This window comes from Oncorhynchus mykiss, chromosome 2, assembly GCF_057628025.1.
Source record: "Oncorhynchus mykiss isolate SJ-2025 chromosome 2, ASM5762802v1, whole genome shotgun sequence".
In the NCBI taxonomy this organism is placed as follows: Eukaryota; Metazoa; Chordata; class Actinopteri; order Salmoniformes; family Salmonidae; genus Oncorhynchus; species Oncorhynchus mykiss.
In genome coordinates, this window is record NC_143023.1 from 34168707 (window position 1) to 34191789 (window position 23083).

A 23083-nucleotide genomic window follows, 5' to 3' on the forward strand; every position below is an offset into this window, starting at 1 on the left:
GTAAAGACTGAGTGTGATGTATGAGAATCATAAAGTCTTTTGTCATCTAGTCGCATTGCTGGGGTTAATTATTTCTCAAGCATAAATCTCTCTGACGGTCATTTTATGGGATTCGAGGGACCTTTTAAAGCAATTATTTGACATTGAGAGGGAACATTCAAAACCTGCAGGACATGACTAGTGATCGACATGGAAAAAGGTTTTGCAGACATCCAAGGTTCTCAATTTCCCTGACCAGAGGTGAAGAAACTTCACAAAAACATTATGTAAACATGAGAACTAAATACTGTACAAGGTTTGAACTTTGTTTCAAGGTGCATCCTTGGTGGCATATTTCTATTTAAGAAAATCATTCAATAGTTTGTTGTTTTATCAGTCACATCCCTAATTCAAATGTACACAGTAAACAGTCATTTTTAACCAGGTCAAACAGACTGACCGGTGCACTCACGTTCTGTTTAATTGAGTTATCGCGAGATCAGGCTGGGTTCACGGGGGTATGTATTTTTTTTACATAGCCCCAAAACCAGGCAACCAGTTTTTATTAACTAGACCTTGGATAGACGATACGTGATGTTTTGTGTACAAGAACTGCCTAGTGCCTAGAAGTACCTACCCTCTGATAAGCCTGGTAGATGACATCATAGATGAATCCCTGGGGCATTTCACTGGCTCTGTACATGGCTCTCTCCAGAGAATGGTCCAGGTAGCCCTCCAATGTGGTAGCAATCACTGTGGAAACCAGAGGTCGGATAGCCCCAGCAGCCTGCAAAATAATAAATGGAGCGGAATATGTCTTTCTTCCTTATGGCAAATGCACACATCAATCCAAAATGTATCAAATGGTTCCGATCCTATTGTGTCTTGAGGCTTCCCACACTTGTTCTAACCATGGCTGGATAACAACAATAAATCCCAGCTAAACAACAGCTTGTGCACACAATGCTTTTCCTGTACAATTGAAGTTCTTCATAAGCAACATTCCTGAGATAGTATTTTCTTGTGACCATGACATGATTGAGGATGAAAATCCCCATTGTGCCAAGAACAAGTATGGTCAATGAGATAAGGGGGGGGGGCAAAATGACTAGTAAATAGAATGAAAGCAAACATGTGTTATGTGTGTTACACATGTTATTAAAATCAAAATGAATCTCATGCTCTTCGGAGGAGACTGACATTTTATCATGATCGGGGATACTGGCAAGTTAATGAAGACCAGACTGCAGGCTTTGAGAGTTACACACACGCGCACACACACACACACACACACTAATGTCAAAGAGCTCCTGCTCACACTTCTCACTTTTGTGACCAGCCTTCAACAATATCATGTCACAGCTACTAAAATATAAATCACCATCTAAACATATCAATGTCTTTCTTAGCCACTAATATCAGCCAATGTGGTTTTAATTTGTCATGGCTTACAGTAGGTATACATGGCTACAGTCGAGAGCAATGAATCGCTCCGTCTGAGCTCCACTGACTGTGTTGCGTAGGAAGAGATAGAGGACTTTGAATATGTACAAACCCCTTGTTCTTTGGCAGCCATTGTTATCTTGAGGAGGAAGTCCTCTTCCACAAAGGGCCGCACTGCATCATGGATGATGACCACCTTTGGTTTGACGCGGTCCGTACCACCCTCTCCCTCACTGAGGGCTCGGACCCCATTGAAGATAGATCTGTGGCGAGTAGATCCACCATGTACCACTAGGACATTTCTGTGGTGGAAGCGATGGATAATGTCCATCATCAAATCTAAGCTCTCCTTGGCAACCACCACAACGATGCTTTGGATCCATGGCACTCTGTCAAAGAAACAGTGTGTATAGTCATAAGTCAACAGCTTTCGCATTGTGGTTAGAACATGTCATTCTTGTTGAATATATTTGTTTCATTACTTGTTATATTACCATGCATAACACATTTGGGTGCAATTATTTGCATACATTATTTCAACAGAATTCCACAGTATGAAACAAAAATACCTGGCAGTATCAAGAACAAGTAGGGTATTTTGGACGTTGTTGGAATTTGTAGAAAGACTCAAAAGTGTAATGTGTGACCTGATGGATTCAGTAAAGATCTATTAAATGTAATGAGACATTACATAACCATACATTTATTCAACGATAACATAAAAGAGCTTAAAACCCCCAGTGAAATGGTTTGTTTACATGTGGCTACTCTCTTGCGCAGTGACAAGATTAAGGGGCAGGGCCATAAAACTACAGTATTCCAAACGTCCAAACGGGACATGTGTTTTTGCATGCAAACATTCGACACGTCAAGTGTTACCTCTCGAAAGTTTGAATTGTGTAGCTTATCAGAGGTCTGTTGAGAAACGTGCAGAACTGTTTGGGTGTCAGTAGCCCGGTTCTTTCTCCACTGCCACCGGCTGGAAGAACCACAGCTACCGGGAAATCCACGCTGCAACGTCCCGCAATGTGCTTGTCCAACCGGGCTTCGCATGCTGAGAAATGTCCTGGTTCAACAGGCCTGTCCATGTCGCCCGTATCCTTTTACGTGCTTCAGGGCAATTGAGTGATTTGAAGTTAAAACGGACTAACATCTGAGGTCACGAATACGTCCTATCGGTATCCCCATATACAGTTTCATTCATTCCTTTATGGGCGGAGTCGCGTAGACCAGTGATTGATTCGATTTGTATCCTGCTACATTGTAGCCACAGTGCTGCACATGCGCGCTGTCAAGGAAGCCCCATACCAGCTCTACGTCACTGATGTTATCTGTGGGGTCTTTGCTGATGTCCCAAGATTTTAATATCCCCTATCAGATCTATGTATTTGTGGTTATTTGTGACAATTTTGCTAATCCTGCATGCTTTCATGCCTTTTTCATTATGACTGCTTGATGCAATTTTGCATACATTTAGGTCATTTAGCAGATGCTCTTATCCAGAGCAATTAGGGTTAAGTGTATTCCCCAAGGGCACAATGACAGATTTTTCACCTAGTCGGCTCAGGGTTTCGAACCAGCAACATTTCAGTTACTGGCCCAACGCTCTTCACCGCCAGGCTACCTGCTATATTAATTTATTTATTCAAGCTTGCTTGATCTGGTGCAGAAGTATAACTAGTGTGAGATAATTGTGTGTAGGTTTATACTATATGGGATGACTTGACCTACATGCTTCAACACTGAAATACCATCTAATGGTCCATAGAACAATTTGGGGGTAGGCCTACATAGTTGTAGGTGGTCGACATGCGCTGCCACCCAAGTTATGATTAAAACTAAATTACTATGTGTAAGTAGCCTACCACAGAACATGGATTTACATCAATGAAATAAGAACTTGAAAACGGCCCTTAGGCCATAAAATAATTGCAGGGGGGAAAAAGTGGCAAATTAGATCTCTAATGTAAGAATCAACATACAATAAGGTGACATTTTTTTAAACATTTATTCTTTTTTTTTTCAAATGAAAATATGAGCAATGACAGCTTCTTGCTAAATGTGTGTGATGCATGTTAAAAAGGTTTATCAAATGAATAGCAATACAACATATATATTACATCATATACATCTTATAGAAAACGTTTATACATATGTTACCATACTTCAGAGGACATGTGATATCATACTATATATGTACACATATTTACATTGTGTATTTGTGGTGCTTTTGTGATGGGAAACCCCTTTTCATGCAGAGCTTACTTTTTTACATTATATTGGCTGTAAAACTGTGTTTGTATAAGGGAGTGAAGAGCAGGTTTACATTGTCATACAAGAACTTGAATGATGCGAATTATCTTAAAGTTCCAGACAGTTCTATTGGTCATGATGACCCCATTTAGGTTAATTTCATCTTATTAGCTAATGAGTCAATGGTGCTCATTGGTCCTCAGATGTAGCAAGCAACCAATGCCATTCGCTTTTACAAAGTCACTTTCAGTGGTCCTCCTCATAACAAGCCAGTCCCAATAAAAGATAATCCAAGACCACAGTCACTGAGGCATTCTGCAGTCCTGCCTTAGGGCTCTGCTTCATGCCAATTCTCATTTAGCTTGATCTTCCCTAGCCTCCTTTTGGCTTTGGCTTTGTGTTTGTGGAGATGCTGGGGCCGAGACAAGGCAGGCTCCTCAAACTTCATATGGCTCGACTCGTTGTGTTGCCGGGAGTACCTCTTACACTTGCACGAGGTGACCACAGTGATTTTGTACGTTCTTGTGCTGCCGTCCTGACACTGCAGCTGGATGCGTTGGGTGCGCGTCTTGTCGTTGACGCAGCGCCAGTCCTGACTGTTCCTCCGACTCCAGAACTTTCTGCCGTAGCCGCCGCCGATCCAGTTGGGGAGCATCTGAGCGGGGAGGCACTCACCAGCACATACTAGCTCCTTTATGGGGTTGATGCTTGTGCATTGGCCATCAGAGATGTACTTGGTGGACCTCAGCTCTCTACAACCAACTTGGCTTCTCTGGTCTGTGAAAGAGAGAAACAGAAAAACGATGAGAATCAAACAACTTTGAACATCTAGTGAAGATTAAAATGTCATTTTGTGGCCCCAAACTATTTGGTTTCACTTTAAAATTCTACTGCAGCAAACATAAAGGGTTTTCGATCAGAAAACTTTACAAACAGAGCCGTCTATTTGGTTAATTTTGAGGTTTTTGGCACAGACTATAAGCCTATACCGATTACTGGCTTGTAGAGAGGAAATGGTGCATTGCTCTTGCATGAGAGGAAGGGCTTTAGTGTTCTGAGCTATGTCAATGGACCTGGCTTTCTTATAGGATTATCAGCGGGCAACCAGCACTGTTCTGCTCCAGGCTACAGCTCCTCACTCACCCTGTAATCCAAGCCAGGGCACCATTCACAGACTGCCATACACCTCTGTGACAATGTGCCCCCTTCTATATGACAGAGTTTGATGAATGAAGAGAGGAGAGGCTCCCTTTCTCTCCTTCATACTTGGGGTCCTTAGAAAGCTTAAGTCAAAGAGCGCCAGAATCACAGACTTCCTGTGTATAGGAACACACCTCCATTCAGTGGCGCTGACACACGATCACTCCCCAAACACTAGCCTGGCTGCCCTGGGTGACTCATCTCTACTGCCCTGCTTGGACGCCTGCCAGGAGTGTGTGTGTGTGTGTGTATTGAAGATCATAGTGCCAAGCTTTGCCTGGTCTCACTCAGTGGGGGCATCTGATACTGTCACTACTTAGCTGCTGATCATATCCATGCCTATTGTAATTATATATATATATCCATGCCTATTGTAATTATATATATATATATATATATATATATATATATTAAATTATAATATACTACAGTCTTAATGTAAAAAATATAACTGCTAAAACTTCAACCAGCTGTTTTATATATATATATATATATATATAGTGGGCATATATATATATTTAAAGTTTTAGCTTTTTTTTAAACTTTAAATATATATATATATATATATATGCCCACTATATATATGTATATATAAAACAGCTGGTTGAAGTTTTAGCAGTTATATTTTTTACATTAAGACTGTAGTATATTATAATTTATCATTTAGAGAACCCAATCTCAACAACCTAATTGTAGAAGCCTCTATAAACCTGCTTGTGCTGGAATAAATATGTCTATGCACTTGTCTTGAAGTTTTAAACTTTTACAAAGTTAAAAACCAAGGAAAATAGTTAAACTCAAACTCAGCACAACTTCGCATTGTTTTGAGAAAGAAAACTGGACAATACTCACCAACTCTATCGTTCCCAGCAGTATTTCCCGCGCCTCTCCCGCCGTTTCTTGCCCGATTTAAAGAGACATTGCTCGGGGCATCCTGCACAGGAGTACCCACGTGCGAGTATAGGATCTCCGTAGCATCATTCTTGAACGCCTGGCAACTCCTCACAAGAATACAAAACAAGAATAGCAGGTGGCACGACTTGCATGCGCTCAAGTGCATATTGCTTCTGTGGAGGTAGGGAATAAGCAGATCCCGTGTCATGTAAATTGATTCTGTGCCTCTGATGTCTGCGGCAGAGATACTACGTTCTGAGCTTGTTTTTATATAGGCCTGTCCGAGTCTTGTTTTGGCAACCGCTCAGGTGCACATCATGGGGTCTCTTGACTGAAGGCTGGGCGTAACTGGATAACCACGCCCATTTGTCTGTGCGCTACAGAGCCAGTGCCTGTACAACATCTGGAGTGATCCTGTTCCTGTCTCTCCAATTGATGGGATTTAGAGCTATTGCGTCATTTGTGCTTCTTCAGATCGCAATCTATTCATCACATTTAATCTATTCAAAATATTAGAAGAGCCTCCACTTTTGCACTCTGCAATAATATGTTCTTCTGTTAAATGTTATTTTTGTATATTCCCTCATTTAATCATCGTCCATGTTCTGACATGCAGTCTCATCTACTCTCTTAATTAAAAAATGAAAGAGGATATTGTCTGTGTAATTTGCTTTCGGTCTCTGTCGTTCTCTTCCTCTCGATCTCTCAATCCCCTGTCATTTTTACACCTAATGATTGGAGTGCCTAGACTAACTGGAGTCTTTGTGTGTGTGCCACTCATGGCAAGGAGAGATATAATTACTTCTGTGGGAGCATTCACTTCAGCCTTGTCTTCCAGATTTGAAAAGAAGTGTCACACATAGACACTAATTGTTGCTCATGTGAAGGAAATCTGATACACTTTCGTTCAGTGTCATTATCATATGAACCTTAAATGTAGGGGCCTCCTTCCTCCTGTGTAGAATACCACAAAGCATTGAAAGCAAATCAGATGTACTGTATCTTGTGATATCATATCTGCCTGAATACATGTAAAGGTGAAGCCATAATATATTTTTATACTATTGTTGGTTTTGTAACTGATGGCCTTGTCTCTTTTTACTTACATACAAGGCATATTTCACTAAATAGGTATTTCACCTACCTCACTTCCGACCACAAAATAAAGACAATACCACCATTTTATCCCAGGAGACTAGTAATACATGGATGGCTTTCCCATCTACAGTCCTTTAGGTGATGGGGTGAATGATGCAGAAGTACGTATGATATGCCACTGTCATGTTTCTCCCATCTAAAGGAGCAGAAAGCTGAGATAGCACCGTCTGTATGTGTCCAGACCATGGAGACGGTGACATATAGGAGTAGATCAGGTGACAGAATCCTGTGGGAAGTAAAGGGACAGGCACACAATCCCACACACAGTCCTGCATGCACAAACAAGCACACACACACACACACACACACACACACACACACACACACACAGAGTGAGTTATTAACATGTCAGGAGTGGAAGGACCCTCATGTGGTAATAGGAGGGGGGACGGGGGGACTAGAGAGGGACAAAAGGAATGCATAACATGGGAACAAAGCCAAGAAATAAAAATTCATGGGTGCGTAGAATTCACTATGAATCCCCAAGGAAGCCCAGTCTATAAATGCAGACAATGGATTTGTATCTTATTCTAGACAGAGCTGTTCTCGAGTTGCCTTTAGCCACCAGATTCAAGGTACTGATTTCATTTTCCCAATTGTGTATTATTATTGATATTAATTATTATGTCAAAATTGTGAAATATCCCAATGAACTGTGAAGAATAGAATTGTGAACTTGAGCCACAGTTCAATAACAGGCCCACGATAATGTAATGAAATAAATGCATACGATATAGGGAAAACCTGTCATTCTGAACCTTTGTCACCCTACAGTCAATACACTGGGTAGAGATAGTATGCCATCTACTGACCAGTTGTTGCCATTGTTGAAGGAATTGAATTGCAGGAATTGAAGGAATTGAATTAATAATGTCATATGATGAATGTTATCATTTAGCCTCACATAACAAAATATATATATTATTGCTTCCTGTACCCCCCAAAAAAACAAATAGCATGGGAAATACAATAAATACATTTCTGAAACCTGTGCAATCTGAGGATGAACAAGAGAACAGCTTTCTTTGATTGTTATGATTCAAAATGAAAACAGGGGTTTCCTGGTTGCAGGTAGACCTACTGTAGTAGGGCGGTTGGTCAGGTTTGGTTTGTCCTTCATAGGGTGATAGACATGGAGGTGTGTCTGAATTACTATACTTAATTTATCTTACCTAAAAGATTGCTCAAATATTTTGAAGATGTAATGATATTTAGAACTGTACTGCATATACTTACAGGACATTGATGATGCTCTCCCGAAGTATGGAATCAGGAGGGGCATTGATGTCTGTCAACTTTACCTTGCCAAATAGTAGTCTTATCATAACTTCTAGCTATGGAATCTATAACTTGAGAATGTCAAGAGGCACTATTCATTGCAAGGCTGTGGCTGTGATGTGACCTGTCAATTATAATTTGTTGGAAAATATCAATCATGTCAGTATATGCCAGTAATATGTTACATAAAATGTTTTTTTGCAAATTAACTAAATCATATTATACTTGTCAATATTCCAGGCTTGTCAAGGTTCTCCATGCTGAGATACTTATGGCTGAATAACAACAAGATACTGTAGCCAACATCACAAACAGATAATGATACTGTAATACAGTTATATTAAATGTGGGAATGTGTGACACTCAAACACTCGGCATATCATGTCAGAATAGCCAAGAAAGGAAAAATATAATTTCCCCATATCCACTTCATAATGCTCTGTAAATGTTTCAAATTAACGAACTCGTCTACCATTCCCTCAACTGTTGCATGACCGAACTTTATCTCCAAAACAATAAAATATATATTTCAGGTAAATATTACAATCTGTATTTTCCTAAGCATATGCTATAACATTGCATGTTCTCTGTGTGAGTTTGTCTTGTTGTGGATCTATGTTTTTTTGCTTTTTTCCTGAATCGCTACTCACAACAGACCGGATATTGTCAATATGTGGTCCATAACTTGCCGTCAGTGCAGTTATTGGATAGAAGAGGTATATCAACAAATATTGAAATCATATTCCAAAAATTGGAAAATAAGCAACTTACTAGAGAAACTGTTACAACACATTGCTGTGTCAAGTCTGGGATCCTTGTTGAACCTAAAGTGATGCCCGGTTGACAGAGGTGAAGCAGGAGAGGAACAGTTCATTACAGCCGTTTAGTATAGAATGCCATTGTGTCCCCCAGTCACTGACATTTGGCAGGTGGGCAGAGACTTCTGCCAGTAGAGACTGGCATCTATGGGTAGGGATGACACCTTGCTCAAGGTAAAACATAGTACTGTACCAAAGGAGACGAGCATTCACCTTATATTGCAATTCACCAGGTTTTTGAATATATTGGACTTGAAAATTGAGATAATATGCAGTCAATTTGATTATTTTCATCTGACTTACAGGTCACTATGGCTCAAGACAACATTTGAAGTAAGTCACAAATAAGGGATATGGGTGACTATCTCATGATACAGATTCTACAATGTTACAATTGTATGTAGGACTCCTAAAGTATTGAGTATTTTCAATGTCTATTTATATGTATGTATATATATGTATGGAGTCTTAGCCTGATCCCAGATCTGTTTGTGCTATTATGTCAACGCAGTGTCATACGAAACAGTGTTTGGCATGTCAAGGAGTGGCAAGAGATTGGCATGATCACTGATACAAACAGACTGATGCCCAGGCGAGTCTACTCTTGTCATACGATCAAAAGCACATAGACAGTACTGTGGTGTTTATTCTGTTGTATTACAATCAGACATTTGACATCTTTGAAACATCAGTATTCAACAAAACAGCAACATTGTTAGAGGGATTTGCCAAGTTGCTTTTTCAGGAGGTTATAGTCACTTCAAAATAATGTTGTTCTTGACCAATTCAAGCCACTTTCCTGTATGTTTGGAAACAAAGTCCTTTATCTATTAACTAGGGAAATGACTAGACACAGAAGTATTTGTTTTATAAGGACATGAACAAATAGAATAGCAATTAAATCTACTACTACTTCTTTACATCACACTCCCTGAAGCCCTTTCCATTATTCTTGAACAAAAACCATCGACATAATTATTAGTCTACAAAGACATTTAACATTGAATGATGAAAAAAACAAAAACATATATATATATATATAAATAAAAAAAGCATAGACACTCGTGACCCTAACCCTTCTTCCATTGTGTGCAATAATGTTGCGTTGCTTTGATGGAAAACCATGTCAGATCATCAATAAATAAGGGATCCTTTCCCATGGGTTTAGGCCTTAAGCTTATGTGAAACTCCTGCTTACTTCATCCCCAGGTTAACTGTTGGGCCTTACACGGCAGGCCTCCCTTAGACCTTCTAGGACAACAGTGTAGACCTGGAGTAGGGGAGACAGCAGGGTGTATAGGCATTGTGCACCTGTGTGGGACGTCACTTACAGGCCCCCCCTTCAGTTCTCTGTGTCTGGAGTGGTGGAGACAGGGCTGGGGGGAGGGGGGTCTGCTTGGTTGTCAGAGGGGGACGGGGAAGACGGAGAGTCTTCATTGGGTCCCACTGAGAGGTCCTGCATGGAGCCTGTCGCCGACTCTACCACCTGGCTCTGCTCTGAGAAACACATAAGGAGCCCACTGTTAGCATGATGCCTTGTAACACAACGCAATGGAAAGACTATTCAAGCTAACTACCACGTTTGAAGCGGAGGCGTCCTATTCAAAACCAAGAATCCTTTCGTAACCAATGTACAGTAGGTGTTTAATGTAATCCTTGGTCACTTAAAATTACAATGAGACATATACACATTAATAAACAAGGTGACATGAAAATGTACAGCCCAAGAATATTTCTTCAATACCTTTCCTCTGTCGCTCCATCAGCTTGGCTGACTCTGCCTCGTGCTTTTCTCTCTGCTCCTGAAGCTGCTTGCAGACCTTCTTATGGGTGAACCAGTGCATTTTCTGGCAGGCTGGGGCACAGTATATCACCTATAGGAACACAAAAGCGTTGGACGTTATGGTGGAAGAATAGAGGCCCATACGTCGGATGCAAGGATACATAATGACAGATTGGCCATTGCTATTGCAGGTCTATGAATGAGGACAGTGGATATACGAATATAGCATTTGATTGTATTGATATAAGATACTGTAGAAATGCGCATTGTGCCTACCATTTTACAGATGGAGCATCTCTTCTCTGCTCCCTTCTCCCCACAGGTGGTACAGAACTCTGCGTCCATGAAGCCCACCTGTCCTGTTATAGCCTGGGTCAAAACTGAGATGGCTGTCGGATCGTTACCCTGACCAGGACAGAAAAGGGAAATGGGAAAGAAAATTCTAAATATATGTAACGGATGTGAAACGGCTAGCTTAGTTAGCGGTGGTGCGCGCTAAATAGCGTTTCAATCGGTGACGTCACTTGCTCTGAGACCTTGAAGTAGTAGTTCCCCTTGCTCTGCAAGGGCCGCGGCTTTTGTGGAGTGATGGGTAACGATGCTTCGTGGGTGACTGTTGTTGATGTGTGCAGAGGGTCCCTGGTTCGCGCCCGGGTATGGGCGAGGGGACGGTCTAAAGTTATACTGTTACATTGGTGCCGTGACCCGGATCACTGGTTGCTGCGGAAAAGGAGGAGGTCAAAAGGGGGGTGAGTGTAACGGATGTGAAATGGCTAGCTTAGTTAGCGGTGGTGCGCGCTAAATAGCGTTTCAATCGGTGACGTCTCTTGCTCTGAGACCTTGAAGTAGTGGTTCCCCTTGCTCTGCAAGGGCCGCAGCTTTTGTGGCGTGATGGGTAACGATGCTTCGTGGGTGACTGTTGTTGATGTGTGCACAGGGGCCCTGGTTCGCGCCAGGGTATGGGCGAGGGGACGGTCTATAGTTATACTGTTACATATACACAAGATGTACAGTACAAACAATTGAAAATGACAATAAGGGTCAAAGATTAAGCCTAGTCATAAACTAAAAAAGCTATTTTAACATGGGAATTCCCATTGAGCATGCTTTTTAGCCCATGACTAAGCTTAATCATTGTCCGGGAAACCGGGCCTAACAGTATAAAAGCTTAAAAAGGTTATTAAGCCCACAACAGGAAACTATTACGAGTGGCGCTTCACTCAAACTGACGTTGCAAAATGAGTCATTACTAAATACACAGACATCACACGAGATATAGAGAGAGAGAATGTAAAAGCCCTTTGTGACAACTACTAATGGAAAAGGGGCTTCATAAATCAATTTGATTGATGACTGATGAACTCACGATCTCCACGGGAGCGATACTTCGTACCAGCTGCTGCAGCAGTGTGGCGTCGCGGTAGGGGAACTTGCGGATGCACTCTCTGATGAACTTCTCCTGGAACAGCGGAAAGCCGTCACTGTCCCGTCCCTTCAACAAGCTGCATGGGGACAGCAATGACATCTGGGGTGATATACATTGCAATACAGTATATATAACAATCAAAAATATTTAGTATGTCAGAGTATTTCTACACATCATCAGTGCAGCCAGATATGCATTTCATACCAATTTCTTCCTCATCTTTCCAACTTTTTCCATTGACATCCTCTGTCCGTCCAGTTTAATAAAAAAATAAATAGTAATAACAGTGTCCGGGAAACCGGCCTCATATGCATTTACATGTTCATATGTGTATACTATATGCATGTCCGGGAAACCAGCCCATATAGTCCAAAACCCTCGCCCACCTCTTGATGAGTCCTTCCAGCTTGTCGTCGTGCTCCTTGAGGAAGGAGGCACACTTCTGCAGCACACAGCTAATGTAGTGCATCTTCATGGCCAGCACCTCGTTCATGTCCTGCTGCTTCACACACTTCTCACAGATCAGCTCCATCACCCGCCGGCACTTCTCCAGGGCCCCTGCCTCGGCCAGCACCGGGTTCTCCTTCACCAGAAGCACCATCTGGGAGAGACAAAGAGAGAAGGGGGGGGTGGTGTCTCATACACTATAAAGGATGACATAACAGCTCCCTATGTAGGATGCATTGCCAACTGCCACATAAACCACTATTCCCCAAAAATATATGCTTTATAAAAGGTGACATAATGCCCAGATAGGGTTATATTGGTGGTCTTTGTGTTTTATCTTTTACAGATCTCCCACAGAAAAGGTCTGCTTTCTTTTTTCCCCCTGATATCCTTGCTGGTCTTGAGTGGTCCGGTGTACACATTGCTTTTATGCATCACTTAATATCTCACTCCAAAACCACTATTCCATAATGTGGCCCAGAGACAGCAGTGAGGGTATTTTACCTTGACGGGGTTGAGGTTGGTGCTCATGATGATCTTGTGGAGGGGACCTGCCAGTTTGGGGGGCAGCTTGGGCTCCTTCTCCAGCCCCTGGCGTTTGGTGTAATACTCCAGCTTGGCCCGCGAGAAGAAGTTGTTGATCACCGTCACACAGTCGTGTTGCCCTGGGGAGAGGGAGAGGAGATACACCTGGGTGAGAAACAAGTACCGAAGTCTCACTGTGACAGAGGTTGCATTCATAAGGCTCCAAACAGAATGTGCCCTAATGAACACAATCAGAATAAAGGGAGGCAATGCCAATACAGAGTCATTCTAGTTTATTATACGCCACAGACATCAAAAACATTTCCATCGGTGTCCGTATGTGGCAAGGTCTACAGTCAATCACGGATTACAAAAAGAAAACCAGCCCCGTCGCGGACACCGACGTCTTGCTCCCAGACAAACTAAACAACTTCTTTGCTCGCTTTGAGGACAATACAGTGCCACTGACAAGACACACAACCAAAACCTGCGAGCTCTCCTTCACCACAGCCAACGTGAGGAAAACATTTAAACGTGTTAACCCTCGCAAGGCTGCCGGCCCAGACGGCATCCCTAGCCGCATCCTCAGAGCATGCGCAGACCAGCTGGCTGGTGTGTTTACAGACATATTCAATCAATCTCTATCCCAGTCTGCTGTTCCCACATGCTTCAAGAGGGCCACCACTGTTCCTGTTCCCAAGAAAGATGGGGTAACTGAGCTAAACAACTATTGCCCCGTAGCACTCACTTCCGTCATCATGAAGTGTTTCGAGAGACTAGTCAAGGATCATATCCCTTCCACCCTACCTGACACCCTAGACCCACTCCAATTTGCTTACCGCCCCAATAGGTCCACAGACAACGCAATCACACTGCACTAACCCATCTGGACAAGAGGAATACCTATGTAAGAATGCTTTTCATCGATTACAGCTCAGCTCGACCCCGCCCTGTGCAACTGGGTCCTGGACTTTCTGACGGGCCGCCCCCCGCTGATCCTCAACACTGGGGCCCCACAAGGGTGCGTTCTCAGCCCTCTCCTGTACTCCCTGTTCACCCATGACTGTGTGGCCATGCATGCCTCCAACTCAATCAACAAGTTTGCAGATGATACTACAGTGGTAGGCTTGATTACTAACAATGACGAGACGGCGTATAGGGAGGAGGTGAGTGAGACGCCTCGGAGTGTGGTGTCAGGAAAATAACCTCACACTCAACGTCAACAAAACAAAGCAGATGATCGTGGACTTCAGGAAACAGCAGGAGCACCCCCCTATCCACATCGACAGGACAGTAGTGGAGAAGGTGGAAAGTGTACACATCACGGACAAACTGAAATGGTCCATCCACACAGACACCGTGGTGAAGAATGCGCAACAGTGCTTCTTTAACCTCAGGAGGATGAAGAAATTTGACTTGTCACCAAAAACACTCACAAACTTTTACAGATGCATAATCGAGAGCATCACCGCCTGGTACGACAACTGCTCCGCCCACAACCGTAAGGCTCTCCAGAGGGTAGTGAGGTCTGCACAACGCATTGCCGGGGGCAAACTACCTGCCCTCCAGCACACCTACACCACCCGATGTCACAGGAAGGCCATAAAGATCATCAAGGACAACAACCACCCGAGCCACTGCCTGTTCACCCCGCTATCATCCAGAAGGCGAGGTCAGTACAGGTGCATCAAAGCTAGGACCGAGAGACTGAAAAACAGCTTCTATCTCAAGCCCATCAGACTGTTAGACAGCCATCACTAGCATTGAGTGGCTACTGCCAACATACTGACTCAAATCTCTAGCTACTTTAATAATAAAAAATTGGATGCAATACATTATCACTAGTCACTTTAAACAATGCCACTTTATATCATGTTTACATACATATGAGATGAGTAATGTAGGGTATCTACAGTACTCTATACCATCTACTGCATCTTGCCTATGCCACACGGCCATCGCTCATCCATATATTTACATGTACATATTCTTATTAATTCCTTTACACTTGTGTGTATAAGGTAGTTGTTGTGAAATTGTTAGATTACTTGTTAGATATTACTGCACTGTCGGAACTAGAAGCACAAGCATTTCGCTACACTCGCATTAACATCTGCTAACCATGTGTATGTGACCAATAAAATGTGATTAGATTTTTTATTATGTGTAAAATCCTTACTGTACATACCGACAAACGCAGCCATCTGAGATGCTGTTCGCCCGACGGAGTTGACCACATCGGTCTCCGCTCCTGCATCTAACATCATCCAGGTGATATCAGTCTTACCTATATGGCAAGGCGGGGAGAAAAGAGTTAACGCACACAGTCAAATCAACGAATTCACCATGGTGCACCCTGATCTACACAGGGATATCCTTTCTCAGCGATACAAACTTTGAGAAAATGTGTCTACCTGATAGCCCAGCGAACATCAGTGCCGTGTAGCCATGCTCGTGTTCATTACAGTTCACATCTGCCCCGTGTTGCAGTAGCAGCTTGCACATGTCCGCCTTGCCCTTGTATGCAGCGTGCATGAGGGGAGTCATCCCATTCTGAGGAGGAGAAACAGAACTGTCAGTAGTGTATATTGTAAATATAGGCATCATTTAAGTAGCCTATTACAGACAATTGATGCGGAATTAAATCTAAGCAGAGATATTTTCCATTGTACAACATTGTAGAATGCACAATACAGGACAATGAGATTAAACTGTGGAGTGCCTGTACTGCACTGCCTGCCTCTTGAGAAGATATAGGCAATGTTATCAAACAAAAAGAGACATGCTGCCTGTCATTTCCTTACTGTCCAGTTTGCTGGCAAATTATGAAGAGCATAAATCAATAACTTAAAAACGAATGTTATAACAGAATATCGTTGAAAAAAATCGAACCCATTTCTGCCTTTACCTCATCCAAACAGTTGACTCTGACATCCTTGCAACCCAATAATCTTGAGGCTTCTTGAACATTTCCTGAGAAAAAGCATCAATGCATTGAAAGCCATGAACACTGCCTCAAGCTAACCAAGGCTTGAAACAACCAACAGTTGTCTTGTCTAGAAAACTGTTTCAGCTATTTCATGAACTGGCTAGCTAGCTAACATAACCTCTAGTACAGTACTAACGTTGTCAGAGTTATAACTATCTGTAGTATTAGCTTGGCTAGCTAGCTACAGTAGTTAGCAAGTTTCCTTCCAATGCAACTTGCTGGATTGAGCTATCAAGTTAGCCATATAGCCACCATCATTAGAAACATAATGCAACCCACATTACGTACTAGCTAAATGAAAAATGGTACAGCAATCTCAGATATATTATATAGACTACAGTAGCAAGCGTATTGTCTAGCTAGCTAGCATTAGCATTAAAGTAAAGAAGCTTTACCTGCAGCAATAACTACGAATAATTCCCTCTCGGTGGAAGATAGATCTCCCTTCTTCGGAGCTGACATCTTGGCTAGAATTGTGTGTAAAAAAAAATAATTAAAAAATCAGTGAATGAAATTAGACAAATATGGATAATTGTGAGTGACACTAAATTATAGACTATCACGACGTTTGGTTTTCATTCTGAAGCTTGCGAGTCTTGCTAGCTGGCTGTTGGGGTTAAACTAGTGGTCAGACTATACCACGTTCTACAGTACAGGGGTGGGCATTGAAATTCATATTAACTCATTCAAATGTTTCTCTTCCGTTGAAGACATTAACACAGAAAGGAAATAATATGCACAGATATTATTGTAGTATACAAAATTGCAACACCTTAATTATTTAGCATAATACGAACTGCTTTCAAAGCCCATTCTCCCCCCTTTTTCAACATTTGTTAGCAATTCCACAGAAGTTTAGAAAGTTAATTATTGATTTGTTGAAGCGTAGACTGTACACATTTGATAGATTGTTGCTCTAGCCGTCGGTGTTCTTCAATATGTTTTAGTGGGGTATAATTCATCACATTTGTCCATAAGCAATAGCACACTTTCATAACTTGAATAATAAATAATGTGTTTTATTGAAAAGCAATAGTGTTGTTTATCAATGTCCAAATTAAAAGATAAAGGTTAGAGATACATTAGTGTCATAACCAGTCATTATATGCTCCCATTGTTTCAAAAGTAATTTTCCTCATCACTGTAGGTTAAACCCCTACAAAAAAGATTGCAGTTTTGAAACTGCAGTAAAAGTGCAGTAACTGCAGTCCACCGTGGTATTTTGAAGCAGTAATTGCAGAATAACTAGTTGAACTGCACTCTAACTGCAGTTACACTGCAAAATTATTGCAGTAAAGTTTTTGGATGCAGTATTTGCAGCATACTGCACTCTATTTTTCGTTCGGGAATATTTAATGTGAAATGTCTTACATTGCAGTCTAGTCCAAGTTAACCTCCCTAGTGGCGCAGCGGCCTAAGGCACTCAGTGCTAGAGACGTCAATACAGACCCTGATTCGATTCCAGGCTGTATTACAACCGGCCGCGTTTGGGAGTCCCATTGGGCGGCGCACAATTGCCCCAGTGTCGTCCGGATCAGGGTTTGACCCGGGTAGACCGTCATTGTAAATAATAATTTGTTTTTAGCTGACTTGCCTAGTTAAATAAATTATAAATACATAAACATACACAGTATCTGGGGATTAAAATTGCACCTTGGTAATCACTTGGCTCAGCCGTCATGCAATTGTTTTTGCAATATTTGCATATGTGAAGTCATAATTTCAAGACGACCAATCAGGTAAGTTGAAAAGCTATTTCCCTGGACTGGGCCCTCCTTGCAATCCTACCCACCTGTAAAACGCCACAGGCACTGTTTGTCATTCTATGATAAGACTTAACTACTTTTCAACTCGGAGACGTTTGAGTCTGAGAATTGCTTTGTTCGAGAGGATAAAAAACGAATATCGACAATGGTTTGCGGAGGATTTGTTTGCACGAAGAATTCCCTATGCGCTCTGAACATACTTTATGTTGTAAGTACCACGCACAGATGTTTCCATATGCGACCGTATTGTTTTTGATGATAGGCTTTTAATGAGTGCAATAATAATAATAAGTGCAAAAGCCAACATGATTCTAGCCAAGAATAATATAGCCAGGGCAAGAAGGCTGTCGGGCAAATTTTAAGTCGTTGTGACACCAATCAAAATGATAGTAGGCTACATTCCAAACAGTTGCACAAATGTCTCTCAGTTAATGCAAAGTCGACAGTGTTGGTTCCCAACCAGGGGTACTTGGCCGATCCACTGGGGGTACTTAAGAAGCCTCATGATACCATAAACCTACTGGGAAAATGTATTTATGGGATTACTTCAGGGTTACACGGGGCAGAACAACATTTTGTTGGTGGTACAGTAACCGAAAAAGGTTGGGAACCACTTGTCTAAACCATATCTGTAAAGTGTGATACATTATCGTCATACAATTCTTGCAATTTAATATATATATAATCAAAATACTCAATGTGATACTTTGTAAATGTCTTGTATTCTATGTATTTATTTCATATAAACATCTGTCTAAACAGACTTTAATCAGTCTGAAGGTGGTAGCCTGAATATGAGATGGTGTTTACTTTGCCCACATCAAAGAAATCAGCATCAAGTGTCCTTTTTGAGTGCTTTTCCGTTCCCAGTGGATTTCTGTCATGACGTTGTATTGTGCTTGGTCTTCAGATGGTGAGCTTGCTGCTGATTGGAGTAGCTGCTTGGGGGAAATGGTTTGGCCTGGTCTCAAGTTTTCGGGTGGTGGCTGGAATCATTGGTGTGGGCATCTTCCTGTTATTTGTGGCCTTCGTGGGCCTCTGTGGTGCCCTGAAGCACCACCAGGTCCTGCTGTTCTTTGTATCCTTCAATCAGGAGTAGGGTGAAGTTGCCCCTAGACACAGAACTTGGGTCATGTTTTTTTTGCATTTTTCCAACTAATGGTTAGGATTGGGGGAAGGGAAGCTGATCCTAGATATGTTCACCTTTCATCCCCATGATGTGATATGATTGCACAGGGTTGGGTGTAATTGTAATGTGTTTTATTCATGCCACATATCATTACATAGTCAAGTGAATACAAACTACTACAGTACAAGACATATTGATAACAAACACAGAGGACTGTTGTATACTAGAGGATCTTAGTCGCAATGTGTTTTTAACTGCTCTATCCAGACTACACTTAACTGCTATTTTCTCACTTTATGAACAATTCTCTTTCAAATACACAGCCTAGTGTTGCCTAGTTGGTTGTCACATGTGAGCTTCCTTAGTTGGCCTCAGTACATGATTATCCTGTTCCTGGTGTTCATGGTTCAGCTGTCAGTGTCTGCCGCATGTCTGGCTATCAATAAAGAGCAGCAGGTACGTGACAATGTATGATGTGACTCATGACCACTTAATCTGTAGAACACCTTAAATAAATACTGGAAATCATTCATACTTTCCTTCTATGTCCTGTATTAGCTAGTTGACAAATGGCTAATGCACAACATAAATGGAAAGTGTGAATGATTTCCAGTTGATCTCAAAGAAGCACTCTGGTTGATGACATGCTGATTGAATTCTGTGACCAGAGCCTCATCTCCCTGCACCGCTTCATCCATTTCCCCCGCTGTAGAAAGAACTCCTAGAGGTGGGCTGGAACAAGTCCGAGGCCACTCAGAAGGATGTGGAGAAAAGTTTAAACTGCTGTGGCTTCTTCCATCCGAACTATAATGGCACCTGTGACGCGGTAAAGACGCTAGCTTGTTAGCAGTAAAAACCAGCAACATGTTTGTCAGATAGTATCTTGAGTGATGGACACATTACTTAAATTTTGTCCTGTCTACTTGCTTCCTCACACTACAGGACTGTTTCTCCAACCCATTATCCTGCAACCCTTGTGGTCCAATCATCCAAAGTCATGCTGAGGAGGTTTTACGCTTTGTGGGTGGGATTGGATGCTTCTTCAGCTTCACAGAGGTTAGCAACCTGCTGTAGCCTCATAGCAATGCACTGGCAATGGGTGGAATTTGCTGTGTAACAGAGTAAAAGGCTGTGGGATTCCTATGTAATTGGAACTGAAAACGGAACACTTTGTAGTGGGGACTTTTACTGTCTGCATTTTTATATTATGTCATCAACACACTCTACATTTTAGACTTTTGATTTTGACTTCAGGAATGAATTCAATGATTCTAAATCGATTGATCTCAACTGAGTGTACAAAACATTAAGAACACCTGCTCTTTCCATGAGACTGACCAGGTGAACGCTATGATGTCACTTGTTAAATCCACTTCAATCAGTGTAGATGACAGGGAGGAGCCAGGTTAAAGGAGGTTTTCAAGTCTTGATACATGAATTGTGTATGTGCGCCATTCAGAGGGAGAATGGGCAAGACAAGATTTCAACAGGGTATGGTAGTAGGTGCCAGGCTCACCAGTTTGAGTGTGTCAAGAACTGCAATGCTGCTGGTGTTTTCATGCTCAACACTTTCCCATGGGTATCAAGAATGGTCCACCAGGACATCCAGTCAACTTGACACATTGTCGTCAACATGGGCCAGCATCCCTGTGGAACACGTCACACCTTGTAGAGTCCATTCCCTAACGAAGTGTGGCTTTTGAGGGCAAAAGGAAATGCAACACATATACTAGGAAGGTGTTCTAATGTTTTGTACACAGTGTATATTGTGCTTTAGTATTAATTGAATCACATATTCAGCTATTTTTTTTTTTTCCCCCCATCTAATTTCAGATCCTGGGAGTGTGGCTAACGCACAGATACAGAAATCAGAAGGATTCCCGTCCAAACTCTGGTGCATTTCTATAACTAGCTTGTTCATAAACTCAACTTTGCACTGTCATGCATTTGTATTTAGATCCTGTGTGACTTTTATCTTATGATTATTATATGTTTCCTATTTGGATATTTTCATTGCTGTGATAATATAACTATGCGTTGATATATCTAATACTACTGGCTGTTTTTTGACAAAGTTTGTGAAACAATTCCAATCAATTTGAATCTTGAGTGATGGACACTGAAATTGAGAGCAGTTACTTTAAGGTTTAATCAGACTGAGGTCACTGATCGGAGTCGTGAGCAAATGTCATACACCTTATGCAAACAGAGCACAGACATAGGGTAAAGGCAGAGAGCAATGTTTCCTGGTAAGCTGTCGGTGGATTCCCAGTTTCAAACCTGGCTTTCTTTGGGTACCTACACAGTGCTCTCTTTGTTGCAGTGTATTAGATGTCACACGGATGCCAACAGATTCAGCCTTTTTTTCAGATTCAGCCCTACTAAAGTTTTAAATAGTCGATCACTACACAGGAGATGTACTAATCCAGACATTAAGCTTTTTTTGACTTAATTTCTAAACAGTTAAGCTATATTGTCCTATTCATCTGAAAGCTTCAAGCATTACACAAACTGATTTGGTATCAGTTCATATTACAACCTATTTCTAAACATCTGGTGTAGGCTATCACTCAATGTCACAACCAAAAATATAATTCTCAAAATTAGATTCAGGAAGAAAGTTTACAGCTGTGATTTCTTCACTGGCACTGGTGTAGTGTGACTTCATTTCTTCCTCCAAATCACAGTTTAACTGTTCTCCAGCGAACATTAGGGTTTGCTTAGAGACTTACCTTTCCTAATTTGGCCAACCCCCTCCCTCCCTCCCTGAGATCTACATTAGATACAGAGCACAGTCAGTTGCAATGCAGTCTTATGACCAAGTAAAAATAGGTAACTCGGTGCTGTGTTAGTTACGCCTAAGGCTACATTCTTGCCTTCCAAACAGGATAGGAACAAGGACCCAACTGTGTATTTCCTTTCGTTCTTCTATAGGCTGCCCAACCTGTTCATGAAGGCATCACCATACCTAAATCAGTCTTAACACAATGTTAAAGTTAAACAAACTGGCTTTTTATATTTGAATGATCAACTTAGCACATGTGGAACAAATGTGAGCTGTTCTGTGATGGTAATGTGTTGCTAGTGTATAGTGCCACAAGCTGTCAGTGGTAACATGTTTCACCATGCAAATGACCGTTGGTCACCAACCTGTCGATCTTCAAGGCATTCATAGTTGATCAAACATTTCTGTAGAAAAGCCAACTATAAAAGCTGTGATAATGGCTTGTGTTCCTTTTAGTTTTTTTTTGTGTTGTGATGTTGGCGGTATGTGCACTTTTTCAGAAGCCCTGCGCACCGGGAGGCAAAGTGTTCCCATTTCGAACCGTTTTCATTTGTCTAAAAAGAGAAACTCCACCTGACCGGGAGATCTGGTGCCAGCTCTCCGATTGGGCTGGTCCGACTGGGAAAGATCGTTTTGAACGGCCATCCAACTCTGAATCCCAATTTAGAAACTGACATCTTTCTAGACCTCCGACCTGAAGATCACTGGCGTCATGATTTGACCTAGTTTTTTCCCAAGTTCCCATGTCTCTTGAAAGCACCATGACCATCAGACGCAGGTACAATCAGTCCAGTAAAATTTTAAAAAATGACTTGCAAATTATTTCAATTTATGCTCAGCGGTGCCTTCCAAATGCTACACCAATCTATGGGTGATCTATTTTGTATTCAAAGCTTAAATTAAATATCTGTTCTAAGAACAATATTGTCAGGGCAGGCATATAGGGGAGGGGAGGGACATCTGGGTTAGGGGAGGGTTTGGCTGGGGTAGGCTGTCACTGTAAAATAAGAATTTGTTCTTAACTCACGCCTAGTTAAAATAAAGGTTCAATATAGCCAATATGCTGTGATAATGTATTAGGCCCATTGCACAAACCTCATTCTTACAGAACTGTTTTTATTAGGGTAATGTAAAAAATAAAATGTTGATAACTGGCCTAGACAACTGAAAGGCCGGTACTTATTGTTTCTCCACAAGCACCATTAAACAA

At 41.7% G+C, this 23083-nt stretch overlaps 5 protein-coding genes across 8 annotated transcripts in view; 2 read left to right on the forward strand and 3 right to left on the reverse strand.

The window, feature by feature from the left end:
• Positions 1–2739, reverse strand: part of crppa (CDP-L-ribitol pyrophosphorylase A) — a 32546-nt gene extending 29807 nt beyond the window's left edge. For 3 of the 4 annotated variants that reach the window (XR_016486162.1, XR_016486163.1, XM_021560376.3), the window contains exons 1-3: positions 2302–2726; positions 1535–1811; positions 617–766 (exon numbers count right to left, since the gene is read on the reverse strand). Coding sequence is in view for 2 of the 4 variants with exons in the window: in XM_021560376.3 (XP_021416051.2) it covers positions 617–766; positions 1535–1811; positions 2302–2510 (636 nt within the window). In the remaining 2 variants the exon portion in view is untranslated. Of the gene's footprint in view, positions 1–616; positions 767–1534; positions 1812–2301 lie in introns of all 4 variants that reach the window. The other variant, XM_021560368.3, reaches the window with a different exon arrangement.
• Positions 2740–3486: 747 nt separating this feature from the next.
• On the reverse strand, positions 3487–6291 carry LOC110488240 (sclerostin domain-containing protein 1). The gene is made up of 2 exons (XM_021560389.3): positions 5728–6291; positions 3487–4452 (listed from the first exon to the last, which is right to left on the reverse strand). Exons 1-2 carry the CDS (start codon positions 5975–5977, stop codon positions 4004–4006), a joined length of 699 nt encoding a protein of 232 aa, XP_021416064.3. The 5' UTR covers positions 5978–6291; the 3' UTR covers positions 3487–4003.
• Positions 6292–8438: 2147 nt separating this feature from the next.
• On the forward strand, positions 8439–10269 carry lrrc72 (leucine rich repeat containing 72; the record flags this gene model as incomplete). Its single annotated transcript, XM_090215052.1, is given in 4 exon segments — positions 8439–8493; positions 8658–8921; positions 9053–9134; positions 10233–10269. Coding segments are annotated over 4 exon segments (438 nt in total), but the record flags the coding sequence as incomplete, so codon positions are not given.
• ankmy2a (ankyrin repeat and MYND domain containing 2a) lies at positions 9652–16887 on the reverse strand. Its single transcript, XM_021560399.3, has 10 exons — positions 16589–16887; positions 16113–16177; positions 15619–15757; positions 15393–15491; positions 13184–13344; positions 12619–12833; positions 12173–12308; positions 11083–11211; positions 10768–10897; positions 9652–10520 (listed from the first exon to the last, which is right to left on the reverse strand). The coding sequence occupies exons 1-10, from the start codon at positions 16653–16655 to the stop codon at positions 10366–10368; spliced, it is 1296 nt and encodes a 431-aa protein (XP_021416074.2). The 5' UTR covers positions 16656–16887; the 3' UTR covers positions 9652–10365.
• Positions 16888–17897: 1010 nt separating this feature from the next.
• LOC110488257 (tetraspanin-13) lies at positions 17898–23034 on the forward strand. Its single transcript, XM_021560410.3, has 6 exons — positions 17898–18167; positions 18870–19037; positions 19464–19544; positions 19801–19914; positions 20031–20144; positions 20922–23034. The coding sequence occupies exons 1-6, from the start codon at positions 18105–18107 to the stop codon at positions 20994–20996; spliced, it is 615 nt and encodes a 204-aa protein (XP_021416085.1). The 5' UTR covers positions 17898–18104; the 3' UTR covers positions 20997–23034.
• The last annotated feature ends 49 nt before the right edge of the window (positions 23035–23083 follow it).

Excerpts from the sequence above, each read along its gene's own strand:
- ankmy2a (XM_021560399.3), bottom strand. The coding sequence starts at position 16,655 with ATGTCAGCTCCGAAGAAGGGAGATCTATCTTCCACCGAGAGGGAATTA. Across the intron at positions 13,345-15,392 it reads TCAGATGGCTGCGTTTGTCG|GGCAACACGACTGTGTGACG; the intron begins GTATGTACAGTA and ends CCCTCTCCCCAG. Across the intron at positions 10,898-11,082 it reads GATGCTCCATCTGTAAAATG|GTGATATACTGTGCCCCAGC; the intron begins GTAGGCACAATG and ends GTGTTCCTATAG.
- LOC110488257 (XM_021560410.3), top strand. The coding sequence starts at position 18,105 with ATGGTTTGCGGAGGATTTGTTTGCACGAAGAATTCCCTATGCGCTCTG. Across the intron at positions 18,168-18,869 it reads CTCTGAACATACTTTATGTT|ATGGTGAGCTTGCTGCTGAT; the intron begins GTAAGTACCACG and ends CTTGGTCTTCAG. Across the intron at positions 19,545-19,800 it reads CTATCAATAAAGAGCAGCAG|AAAGAACTCCTAGAGGTGGG; the intron begins GTACGTGACAAT and ends CCCCCGCTGTAG.
- LOC110488240 (XM_021560389.3), bottom strand. The coding sequence starts at position 5,977 with ATGACACGGGATCTGCTTATTCCCTACCTCCACAGAAGCAATATGCAC. Across the intron at positions 4,453-5,727 it reads TGCTGGGAACGATAGAGTTG|ACCAGAGAAGCCAAGTTGGT; the intron begins GTGAGTATTGTC and ends TCTCTTTCACAG.